The sequence below is a fragment of the Ciconia boyciana genome, chromosome 26, assembly GCF_034638445.1.
Source record: "Ciconia boyciana chromosome 26, ASM3463844v1, whole genome shotgun sequence".
NCBI lineage: Eukaryota > Metazoa > Chordata > Aves > Ciconiiformes > Ciconiidae > Ciconia > Ciconia boyciana.
In genome coordinates, this window is record NC_132959.1 from 743888 (window position 1) to 755657 (window position 11770).

Consider the following 11770-nt stretch of genomic DNA (forward strand, 5'->3'; position numbering starts at 1 on the left):
CCGCAGTAAAGAGGACGGCCGCCCGCTGCGCCCCGGGAAGACAGGCAGGGAACGGAGCGCGCATGCGCACAGCGGGGGGCCTCGCCTGCGCCCTCCCCTTAAAGGGACAGCGCCGCCTTACAGCTCTTAAAGGGCCAGCGGCCCTTAACGACTGGGTGTGACTCCTGTGTTTCCCGGGAAGAATTCACGTGCTGGCTGTTGGAAGGGCAGGGGGCAGGGCGAGGTGGGGAAAACAGCAGAGATGCACCGAGAGGAAGGGAGCGATTGGTGGGGGTAAGAGGGCCGTTTCCCCCTCCCTCTGGGGTGGGGCGTACCCCCCCCCCCAGGTCCTCACCCCTCGTTGCACATGCACACCTTGCACACCCCCACACTGCACATGCACGCACGTTCCCCCCACGCACGCTGCGTGTGCATGCATCCGTCGCAGCCTCGCACCCCCCCTTGCACGAGAATGCACGTTCCCCGCGCGCGCACACGCGCACACTGCGCGTGCACGCGCGTGTGGCGCCTGCGCACACCTTGCACACCCTCACCTTGCACAGGCGTGCACACACACCCCACACACGCCTGAAAACCTGAGGCCGAGGGGCCTGGCTTTGCCCTCCTGGGGCTGCTCCTTGGACCCAGCAGCACAACGCGGTAGCTTTTCCTTTTTAATAAAAAAATCAAATGTACAAAGAGCAGGAAAATTTACAGCTGGTTCGTCTTAAAAAAAAAGAAGGCTCAACGTCATCAAAAAAGCAGCAGGGGCCAAGCCCAGGAGGGGCAGCTGGGGAGAAAGGGGGGGGACCACCGCTATGGCCGTCCGGGGGTCGGGGCGATGTGGCGTCCCCCAGCACCCAGGGTGGTGGGGAGCGGGTGGGGAGGTCTGGCAGCGCAGGGTGGGTGCCCGTGGGGTCGGCCCACGGAGCCCATCCGGGCTCGGCTTTCCCCATTTTGGAGCTTTTATGGATCCCAGGCGTTTTTCCTGGGGTGACGCCAGTGTCAGCATCCACCAGCTCCACCTGTCCCCACCCCACGGCCTTGCCCCACGGCCACGTCCCTCCTCTGTGCCCACGTCCTTTCCCTGTCCCCATGTCCTCCCCTCTCCCCCCATCCCACCTCCCTGCCCCATCCCACCCCTCTTGCTGCCTTCCCTGCTGCTCCCAGGGGCCCATCCCACCCCGCTGCCCCTCGCCACTACCCCAAAGTGTTACCTTATGTTAAAACGCACGTATTAAATTAAACAAAAAAGAAAAAAACTTCACATTGATATCCCCCCTACACCCCACTGCTTCCCCACGGTCTCCCCGACCCGGTGGCAGCGTCACGCCGTGTCACCCGCCGGGACACGGACCCTGTTGTTATCAGCATCGATGTCCCCATCAAGCTGGAGGCAGCAAGCGTTGGAGCCTTCCTCCTCCTCCTCCTCCTCGGTGGGGACCACGGGTGCCGGGGGCTCTCCGGACCCCCCGTTGAGGGGTTCCTTCTCCCGGTGCTGGGATGGGGGGCTGTGGGGTGCGCTGCACCCCTGCACCTTGCTCCTGGCTTTGAGCTGGTCACGGTAGGCGAGGAGGGCCAGGCAGGCGGCAGCGGCCAGCGTCACGGCCAGCAGCACGGTGACGGTGACAAACTGGGGCCAGTAAGACTGGGAGGTGCCGGGGGTTGAGGACCCCCAGGCCAAGCCCTCCTCAGTCAGCCTGTCCGGCTGGGGGGCCGCCCCACTGGGGTCCCGTAGCTGGTAATGGGCCACGGTCCAGGTGTAGCCGTTCTCAGTGGCCTGGCACTTGTAGGTGCCAGCAGTCCCCCGTTGCATGATGACCACCAGCGTGTGGTCAGGCAGCAGCGTCGTGTCCCCCCGGCCCCCCTGGCCAGCGGGCTGCTGCCAGCTGTAGGTGGCCAGGGCGGAGCGGCGGGGGCACGGCAGGCGGACCACGGCGTTAAGCGGGGGGCTGAGCCCTGCAGGGTGAGGAGGGGGAGAGCAGGGTGATGCAGTGCACCCCGTGAGCCCTCTCCCACCCTCCAGTCCCCCTCCCGCCGCACCCCCCACCCTGTCCCGCCGCACCCCCATACTCAACTCTCTGCGGCGGGATCCTCCGGTGGCCCCCAGGCTCGGGGCGTGGCCACTCTCCTCTCGCGGTGGCACACGGTGGCTGGGCTCCCCGTCTCGACGTCCTGCAGCCACGCGCTCCTGTGGCCGGGAGAGCGGCATCAGCATCCCGGTCCCCTCCGCATCCCCCTTCCCATCCTCATCCCGCTGCCTCTGCGGCTCACGTGTCCTCGGTGGTGGCGGCGCGGGCCGGCTGGCAGGAGCCCTCGAGGCTGTGCCAGGCGCAGTACGGGTCCCGCGCCAGCACGCACTCGGCGCAGCTCCGGTGCAGGCTGCAGTTGGCCAACGGGACTTGGAGGATGCCACCGGAGTAGCCCACGTAGAGGAAGCCCTAGAGAGGGAGAGGCACGGGGCTGATCCTCCCCCCCGGCCCCCCGTGCCGGGCTCGGGGTGGGCTGTGGGGTCATCCCCATCCCCTACCTTCCCTGGGGCCAGCAGTAGGTTCTTCACCGGCTCCGGCGTTCCGAAGAGCTGGATGCTCTCCACGATGTGGGGACCCCCGGGCAGCTCCACCGCTTTGTGCAGGAAACCCTCCGCTGCGGGGGCACAGGGGACACCACGGGTGTTTTGGGGGGGCCAAGGGAAGGGCAGGAGGGGTGAGCAGGCGCTCTGTGTGTACCCCCACTTAAACCCACCCGTGGCCAGGAACATGACGCGGTAGGTGACTCCCGAGATGCCACGAGTCTCGTCCACCGCGATGCGTGTGTACGTGACGTCCGTCTTCACCAGCAGCGGCTGCCCCTGGGTGGGTGACACCTTCCCGTCCATTAGGAAATGGTCCTTCATGAAGGTGAGGGCTTTGTCGGAGGAGGCACCCATGTAGCACTGCAGGGAGAGAGGAGTCAATGCTGGCGTGGGGAAACTGAGGCACGGGGGGGGGGGACACGCGCCACGAGGCTGCCCCATGCCAGCATCATTGGCACCCCCCCCCTTCCCCATCCTGCTCCGACACCACCAGTGCGAGCACACAGGGCAAACTGGGACAGACAAACCCCTCCCCTCGGGGACCAGCATCGTCCCCTGGGAGGGTCGTGTCCGCCGGGTGGGCAGCACTCACGCTGCCGGGCCGGGGACTCATGTCGGGGCCGCCGTAGACCGTCCAGCGGGAGCTCTCCTTGTTCAGCTCCTTGTACTTGCCCTCGAAGACCTCTTCCAGAGCCTCCAGGCTGTAGGCACAGACGGCTGCGCTGCCCGCCCTGCCCGCCTGCCTGCAGGGACAGCGAGGTGGGCATGGGGAGGATGCGGGTCCCCAGTGCACCCGCAGCACCCCCGGGTGCCAGGACTCACCACTGCGAGGTGAAGACGGCGTAGAAGTCGGCGCCGCCATCGTGGCGGGGCAGGGCGAAGGCGTGATGGATGACGTTGAAGGGGAAGTGGCCGGGTTGCGAGCACATCAGCTGGGCCTTCAGGAACGTCGTCCACTTCTTCTGCAGCACCTTGTCCCCCCCGACATCGCTCTGCGGGAGCCGGGAGGACGCTCAGCCCCGGGGCGACAGGAGCTGGGTACCCCCATCGTCCCCCGTCATCGTCCCCCATCATCGTCCTCCGTCATCGTCCCTGCGCCCACCTTGCAGACGCGGGCCACCCGCGGCACCAGGAGCCGCTCGAAGAAATCAAACTCATCGGCCGTCTCCTCGAAGAAGAAGTAGACCTTGTCATTGCCAGGGATGCTGAAGGAGGCCACGAAGGCGGCGTCGGCTGTGGGGCACAGCCAGGGCGGGTGGGTGAGGAGCTGGAACGAGGGGGGGGCTGCTGCAGGCACCCCCTGGCACGGGGGGGAGGGGGGGGTGAGGGGGCCGGGGGGGTCCTCCCAAGGGCCGTCTCCCTGCTCACCCGAAAGCCAGCGGAGGAAGGCGTCCGTCTTGAGCAGGGTCCGGCTGCCCAGCGAGCGGGAGATGATGGGCTCGTTGCCCTGGAAGTTGTTCATGGTGCCGGCGTAGAGCTCTCCGTCTGCTCGGGGACGGGGTGGGGGTGAGCAGCGGTAGGGACCCCCTCCCCCCCGCCGTCACCCTCCACTCCATCCCAGGGATGGGTGCCCACCCATGGGGGCCACTGGCCCCATACTCACCCACCAGCAGGGCCGTGTAGGTGTGCTGGGGGTCAAAGGGGCACTGGCCCTTCCCGTCCAGGAAAGGTTGTCCTCTGCCGCTGGACATCAGCGTGAAGTTCTCCAGGTGCTGTGGGAAAGGGGAGAAAAATCAGCGGATGGAGTCAAACCAAGCCCAAAATCTACAAGAAATGGCTGTGGACTCCCTCTGGCCTGTGGGGAAGCTGCGGTGCTCACCATGTGCTCAGCAAGTGGGGAAACTGAGGCAGGACAGGCTGCCTGGGGTCCCCTGAGGGAACCGGGACCCCAAATCAGGGGTTTACCACCCGCATTGACCTGGCAGGTGAAAAGCCGCTGGCAGCCGTAGTTAGAAACACCACGGGCTCCTTTAGTGCGTGAAACGCAAAGATGCACCTCGGTGGCGGGGGGCACCCGGCCCCCCACATCCCGGGGGACTCCCCGTGATGCACTTAGCTCAAACCCCCCATCCCGCCAGGGCTCCTGGATCGGTGTTTTGTGGCTCCTCGTGGCAAAGGTCCCTTCCCATCCAAAGCATTCCATGATTCTATGAACGCCATATGATGTCCGGAGAGCCCCCCTCGTCCCCGTCCTTGGCGGGGGGGACACTCACGATGTAGGTGCAGGCAGGGCTGAAGGCATAGGTCCCGCAGACGTAGAGGTGGGTCTGGTTGAGGGCCACAAGGACCCGGATGAAGTTGAAGCACTCGGTCTGCGGGGGGAAAAGAGCAGAGCCGGGGGCTGAGCATCCCTGCAGCTCTGAGGGATCCCCCCCGCCCCCTGAGCCCCCCCAGGTGCTGTCTCACCTCCTGGCTCTTCTTCTTAAAAGCACATTCGGAGGTTTTCTCGGCCGTGGGTCCCCACATTATCTGCGGAGGGAAGGGAGATGGTCCACAGCTGCTGAACCATGCCTGAGTGGGGAAACTGAGGCACAGCGGAGGCCTCCCCCCACCCCTCCCCCCCAGCCTCCCCAAAAGCGGCTGCTGCTCACCGAGGCTTTGGCACGGATGCTGCCTGGGGTGCCGACGGTGAGGGCCAGCACGCGGTCACGCGCCCCCACGTACAGCTCCTCCTCGCTCCCATGCAGGAGGAGAATGTCGTAGTGGGAGACGTTGTCCTGGCTGAAATGGGTCAGGGTCCGTCGGGGGTCCCCTGGCAGGAGCAAAGGGGGATGACAGGGGCCAAGGGGGACGCACGCACGTCCCAGCACCGCCACCACCATCAGCCCCGGGCGGATGTGGCAGCAGCTGCCATTGTGGTTCGTGTCACCTCTCATGTAGGAAATGGGGCGCGTTGCTTCCCCCATGGCCCCTGCATTGCCGTCCCCACTTCTGCTTCCAGGTCCCCACCTCCCCCCGTCCCCTCTCCGAGAGCTGGACGTCCCCAGGCTGCGAAGCCCGCGGGTCCCTCGCCCTCTGACGCTGCTTTGCTGTCCTGTAAGAAACGGAGTGCGTTTTTCCCCGTTGGGCTGCAAGCCCTGCCTGTGATGCTTCGGGGCCACGGGGTGATGCTCCGTTTGGGGGATGCACTGCCCCAGGGGGCCACCATCGGGGAGGGTTACAAGCCCCCACGGTGCCCTCAAGCAGAGCGGGGGACCACAGGCTTCCGGATACCCCCGCCAGCCACCGAAACAGGGAAAAAAGAAAAGGGAGATTTTGCAGTTCTCGGAATGGCTGCATGGGGAAGGGGAAGTGGCAGCTTGGGCCGGGGCCTCGGGAGGCCACAGCCGTGCCACGAGAGCACAGACCTGTCCTGCCTGCCCCAACGCCGCCGTCCCACAGCACTGCCAAACCCCTCTTGTTGCCACTTGCCTTTTGGCTGGGCCCACAGGCAGGACGCAGTGCCCTGTCGCTCCGAGGAGGCAGCTTTTTCCTCCATCCAGAGTGGCCCTGACCAGATCCCCAGGTGCCAGGTGGGTGCCAAAATCGCTCTGCTAGAGCCGGCACCCTGGGGTGCACCCAGCTCCCACTCCCAAAGGTGTTTGGGTGCCAACCAGCCTCATTACACCTGCCGCCGCCGTGACCCCATAGCCCTTTGCATCGCCCTGTTGCCACCAGCACCCAGCCTCGTAGCCGCCGTCCCACTGCCCCAGCCCTGCACGGGGCTAACGAGAGGGGTAACGAGACGGGGAGGCTGTGACGGAGAGCAGCCCGTGGGTCCCTGATGCGGGATGCTCAGCCCTGGGGACGGACGCTCTCCCAAGCCGATGTTTCCCCCCCTCGCAACCCAGCTTTGTCCCCCGTCCCCTCCCCAGCCCCTTTGCTCGCTCGTACTCACCGCTGGGGAAGGTGATGCGGGGCAGGGGCTCGGCGCAGAGCATGGCGGCCGGCATCACCACACCACAGAGCAGGCGGAGGGCAGCTGCGGGCATGGCGGGGGGCGGCAGGGATGCACCCCTGGAGGGTCCCAGCACCATCCCTGCGGGAAGGGCGAGGGTTAGGGCAAGCACCGCTGGGGCTGCATGTCATAAAGCGGAAACGAGGGGGGGAGCCAGCACCCGGTGCGGGGGGGCCGTGGGGCCCTGCTGCCTCAAGCCGTGCGTGGCCCCCGAATATGGGCGAGAGCTTCCCACTGCCGTCCCGGCACAGGCGGAGACGTCCCCGTGCCCCGCTGGGCTCCCTGCACCGGGACCCCCCTGGCACAGGGGTGTCCGGATGCTCCTGCCTTTGCCCCTGCAGAGCCCCACGGTGCCCGTCCCCATCAGGGATTCCTCCGTGCGGCTCCATCAGTGGCCGGAGGGTCCACAAAATTAGGGGAGGGGGGCAGGACACAGCTCTTTTTGCAGCTCTTGCCGGAAGGAACGGGGAAAAAGCAAAGTCTTGAGAACCGTGTGGTCACCGGGACCCCTTGCAGGTGGCCACCGTGTCCCCAGCAAGCGGCATTACCTCTCCGGTGGGCGAGGGCAGAGCTGGCTCACCTCCGCCCCTGGAGCATCGGCACCCGGCAGGCGCCTGGCCGCAGGGGGCTGTGGCCAGAAGACCCTTGCAGGCCCATGCCCAGCGCCCTGCAAAGGTCCAGCCGTGCTGCCAGGCTCCCAGCCGGGCTCGTAGCAGGGCTCGCTGCGGCCCAGCCCAGCCCAGCGTAGCCCCGCCGGGGACTACAGGAACCAGAAAGTCCTGCTGGAAGAGGACGAGCCTCAGCAGGTTGGGGCAGCGGGCGCCTGCTCCCGCCTTGCCTGCGTTGCGTCCCCGCGGGGAGGGCAGCGAAGCCTGGCGGAGGGAGGCAGGATGGGAGCCGGGGTGTTCTGCTCCTCCGACTGGGGTGCCCAGGGGGTGACACGGGGGGAAATGGGGTGCCCGGATGCCTGGGTTCCCCTCCTGGCTTTGGGGCAATCTTTGGGGTGAGAGCAAAGCAACGTCGTTTCTCCTGCTGACTGTGAGGATCAACAACGGGTCTGAGCATCGCCCCCACAAACAGCCCCATGGGGCTGAGCACCGACCCCCACAAACAGCCCCATGGGGCCAAGCACTGGCCCCCACAAACAGCCCCATGGGGCTGAGCATCGCCCCGACAAACAGCCCGTAGCTGTCCCGGCAGCCAGGCTCCCTGCAGCTTCCATCGTCCACCCCAGGCTGCTCCGGGATGGCTGTGGGCAAGAAACCCACCGAAGCCAAAGCCCTGGGGTCCCCCTAACACCACAGCCACATCTGAAGTACCCCAATATCCCGCTCCAGACAAGGCTGAGGAGCATCCTGCCCTGTCGGGGCCTCCTTACCTGCCTCCCCCGGTGCCACCATCCGCCCGGCGGGACACCAAGCCCCGGGAGGGCAGCGCTCTCCCTGCCACCTTGCTTGGCCAGGACAGAAAGCTCCTTGTAAGCACAGAAACTAGGTTACTCTGCCCCGGATTTCCCACTTGGCGAAGGGTTGGCTGAGAAACGGGGCCGCATGGAGGCTTGGGCCGGCCGCATTGTTCTGCCCTGGGCCGGAGCCACCGGGGCCGGTGGAGGGGGAGGAGGGATGGGAAAAGGAGCGGAGGCTCCTCGGCGAGGCCGAAGGCTCGGGGGGACCGTGGCGGGGCTGGGTAAAGCTCCCGGAGAGTGTTCCCCCGGTGCGAGCCAGCTCTGAGACAGGGTGTGAAGCGAGAGCAGCCTCAAGGCTGCTCCAGCGGCATGGGGAGCTGAAGCTCCGTCACAGCCCTGTCCCTCTTCCTTTCTGGGTCCCCTGGCCAAAGTGGTCTGGGGACATGCGGGGTGGGGGGGCATTACAGCCCCCCTGCGTAGGCTTTGGCACGTGGAAGCAAGCATCACCGAGGGCCTCTCAACATTGGGGTGGTTTAGTTTTCCCTGGTGCTTTCGGGTTCACCATGGCCGTGGCTCCCTGGGACTCGGTCCCCTGTCCCACCCACTCTCCAGGTTCCCTCCAAGCTGAGGAATATTTTGCTGCCAATAAACACACATCCTCCTTGCAAAGAGCGGTTTAACCTGCCCCGGGACCGAGCCAGACCCAGCCCATGTGCGCGGCAAAGCGAGACACGATGGCGCAGGGCAGACGTGAAGCTGGTGGCTACACTGGCACTGATCTCCTGGCTGCTGAGATTTTCCCCGTGCCTCAGTTTCCCGAGCGGCTGGGAACTGGGGTCCCTCCGCAGCAGGGAAGAGCGTGGTCCTTCTCTGCCTCTTGACGCCAACTCCCTGCCCATGTCCCCCTCCCTGGGAGCATCCTTGTGGCATGGGGGTGGTGCGGGGATGCTTCTAACACCCAGGCAGAAGTCAGAGGCCGGGGCAGCCCGGCTCAGACTGGGGGAGGCTCCTTCGATCCCCCCCAGACCTGGAGTAGGAGGGGGAGTGGGGGAGATGGAAAGCAAGGGAGGAGGGGGGGGATGAAGTCAGGATATGGGAGGATGCAGGGGAGGAATCGGGGGGTGCGGGGGGGACAGGGGAGGGATTCAAGAGGTGGGGAAGGCAAAGGGCAGGATGCGAAGGGTGGGGACACATGTGGGGTCGTGCAGGAAAGAGATGGGAGGATGCAGAGGAAGGAGTTGGGGGGCAGAGAGGATGTGGAGGGATGCAAAGGAGAAATGGGAGGAAGAAAGGGAGGGATGCGAAGGCAAGGACGCGGGGTGGGGGACGCGGGGACGCTCTCCCTGGGGCTGGGACCTCAGCCCCTTTGTCACTGCCGGGCAGCGTCGGAGCCGTCTGGGGGCTCCCCACAGCCCGTCCCCGCTATGGCGGCTGCCCCCAGCCCCGGCTCTGCCTCCCGCCCCCGAGGGGGCACCCCCAGCCCGTCCCCAGCCCGGTGCCCGTCCCGGTGCGGTGGTACCGACCTGCGGCAGGACCCGCGCCCGGGCGGCCGGGGAGGCCCGGCGGGAGCAGCATCCCTGCGGGGCCGGCGGAGCCCGCTCCCGTCGCCATGGCTACGGCTTACCTCGGCCGGCTCCGGCTGGCCTCGCCCCCCGCAGCCACACACGGACACACGGCCCGGCCCGACCGATGGACCCACGGCTGCACGCCCTGCGCTCACGCATAGGCACGGGTGGGCGCACGGCGGCTGGCACCGGCACGCGCAGCCCTGCACACGCAGGCATGAGCGTGCACACACACGCGTGTACACCCCCCCGCGCTCCCCCCGCAGATGTGGACAGACACACAGGCACAGGCACCCCTGGGCACCCACAGGCGCACAACGGCGCACCCACGTGTCCCGTCCAACCCCTCTCTCGAGACGTTCCTGTGTCCCCACATCGTGTCCCTTCACCCCATCTTTGCTCCCCCCCGTTTGCACCACGTGTCTGCGCCCCCATCTCTGCATCCCTGTATCCACACTGCATCCCTGAACCCCCATCTCTGCACCCCACCTCCGCACTCCCATATCCACACCGCATCCCCAAATCTGCACTGTGTCCCTGCACCCCCATCTCTGCACCCCCGTATCCACACTTCATCCCTGCACCCCCATCTCTGCATCCCTGTCTCAGCCCCCCATTGCCGCTCACCCGTCCCAGATGAGCCGTGCTGGCTCTGGCTGCCCACGCTACCTGGCTTTGGGGGGGTCCCAGGAGGGGGTTTGGGGCTCAGCTGTGGCACCACCAGCAGCTGCCAGGATCTGGTCCCGAGCAGGCCGCATGTATGCCCACACTGCCACACTGCCACTTCCCTTGTGGGGAAGCCTGGCCCGGCTGGCACCGGTAGATCCCACTTCTCCTTCGGAACCTGCCCTCCTTCCCCTTCCCGGCCATGTGGGAGCCGGGTGTCCTGAACCCCGAAAGAGGATCTCCTGCCATCACTGCTTCCTCCCTCTGCAACCGCCTTCCCTGCATGATCTCAGGCAAGTCACTTTGTCCCCAGCCTGCAAATTGCACAACCATGCATGAGGCACCCAGGGAAGCTGCCAGCCCTGCTGCTTTGCACAAGCTGGGGTGCCAGCATCAACACCCTCAAAAGCCGCGAGCCGGGAACGGGCCTGTCCAGAGGCCCCATTCCACCCCACGCTGGGGGTACCTGCCCTGCCCAGGGCTGGGAGTGGACCCGCGTGCCCCCTCGGCTGCTCCCCCCTTTCTGCTGCCCCAGTTCCCACGGGGCTCGGGAGGTCGGGAGCCTTTGGCTGGGAGTCGTAAGGAGCTTGTGCCTTGTGCCTGCCGGCCCGCCGGCACCGGAGGCTTAGCCAAAGCCTGCTGTGGGGACGCAGAGCTGCCCTGGCCCCCTCCCACCCCAAGGCTTGAGCCGTGGCCCCCCACCCTCGCCCGGTCCCCCCAAGGGTGCCCTGCAGGTGTCCTGCGACATGCAGCACCTCGGGGTGCAACCTTGGGGGGTGGCAGTGGGCACAAGCTCGCGTCTTAAACCACCCTTGGGATTAGCAGGGCAGCCTGACCTTAATCCCCCCGGGCATGCAGGGGCCTGGAGGGGGCCAGCGTGAGGCTTGTGGGGCTCCCGGCACCCACTCAGCCATGCCCCAGCCTGGTAAACCCGGGTGGCTGCCAGACGTCGGGGTCACTCCTGGCTCTACCCCATCCCAGTGATTGCTCCAAGGCTCCCTTGTGCTAGATTTTTTTTTTCTTCCCCTAAAAAGCCCAATGGTCCCCAGCATGAGACCCCCGTGTTTGTTTGCCATGCCCAAACCCCAGTGCTCCCACCCGGCCATGCACCCCAGGGTGCCTCTGCAGAGACCCTGACGCTCGGTGCACAAGTGAGCAGGGCTGGGTCATGGTCCCCTGCTCTGGGCTCCATCTCCCTCTTCCCAGCCTCCTGGGGGAGCCCAGAGCTGGGCTCAGGCCCGCGGGACTGCAGGAGGAGCTGGAGAAACCCGACCCTGACTCGGTGCTTCGGCTGGAGCGCGGCTGGAGTTCTGTCACAGGCACTCTCGTGCACGGTCCCCATGGGCTGTGTGAGGTCCCCATGGGCCATACATGCTCCCCGTGGGCTGTGCAAGGTCCCCACAGGCTGTATGTGGTCCCCATGGGGCTGTGCAAGGTCCCCGTGGGGCCATGCAAGGTTTACACGGGGCCACGCAAGGTCCACATGGGACGTGTGTGGTACCCATGGGCTGTGCAAGGTCCCTGTGGGGCTGCGCAGGGACTCCACAGGTCGTGCAAGCCGTGGGGCACCGAGGGTGGCGAAGGGGCATGGAGCAATGCCGCCAGCTCAGCTCTTCCCCAGCGTGACCCAGCCCTGCCATGCC

The 11770-nt window shown here is 66.5% G+C and overlaps 1 protein-coding gene across 1 annotated transcript; it reads right to left on the reverse strand.

The window, feature by feature from the left end:
* Window positions 1-1306: 1306 nt before the first annotated feature.
* SEMA4A (semaphorin 4A) lies at window positions 1307-6570 on the reverse strand. Its single transcript, XM_072846668.1, has 14 exons — window positions 6432-6570; window positions 5146-5306; window positions 4961-5023; window positions 4768-4866; window positions 4158-4266; window positions 3923-4039; window positions 3657-3787; window positions 3377-3546; window positions 3147-3297; window positions 2725-2914; window positions 2510-2625; window positions 2254-2420; window positions 2058-2170; window positions 1307-1938 (listed from the first exon to the last, which is right to left on the reverse strand). The coding sequence occupies exons 1-14, from the start codon at window positions 6568-6570 to the stop codon at window positions 1307-1309; spliced, it is 2358 nt and encodes a 785-aa protein (XP_072702769.1).
* Between the last annotated feature and the right edge of the window lie 5200 nt (window positions 6571-11770).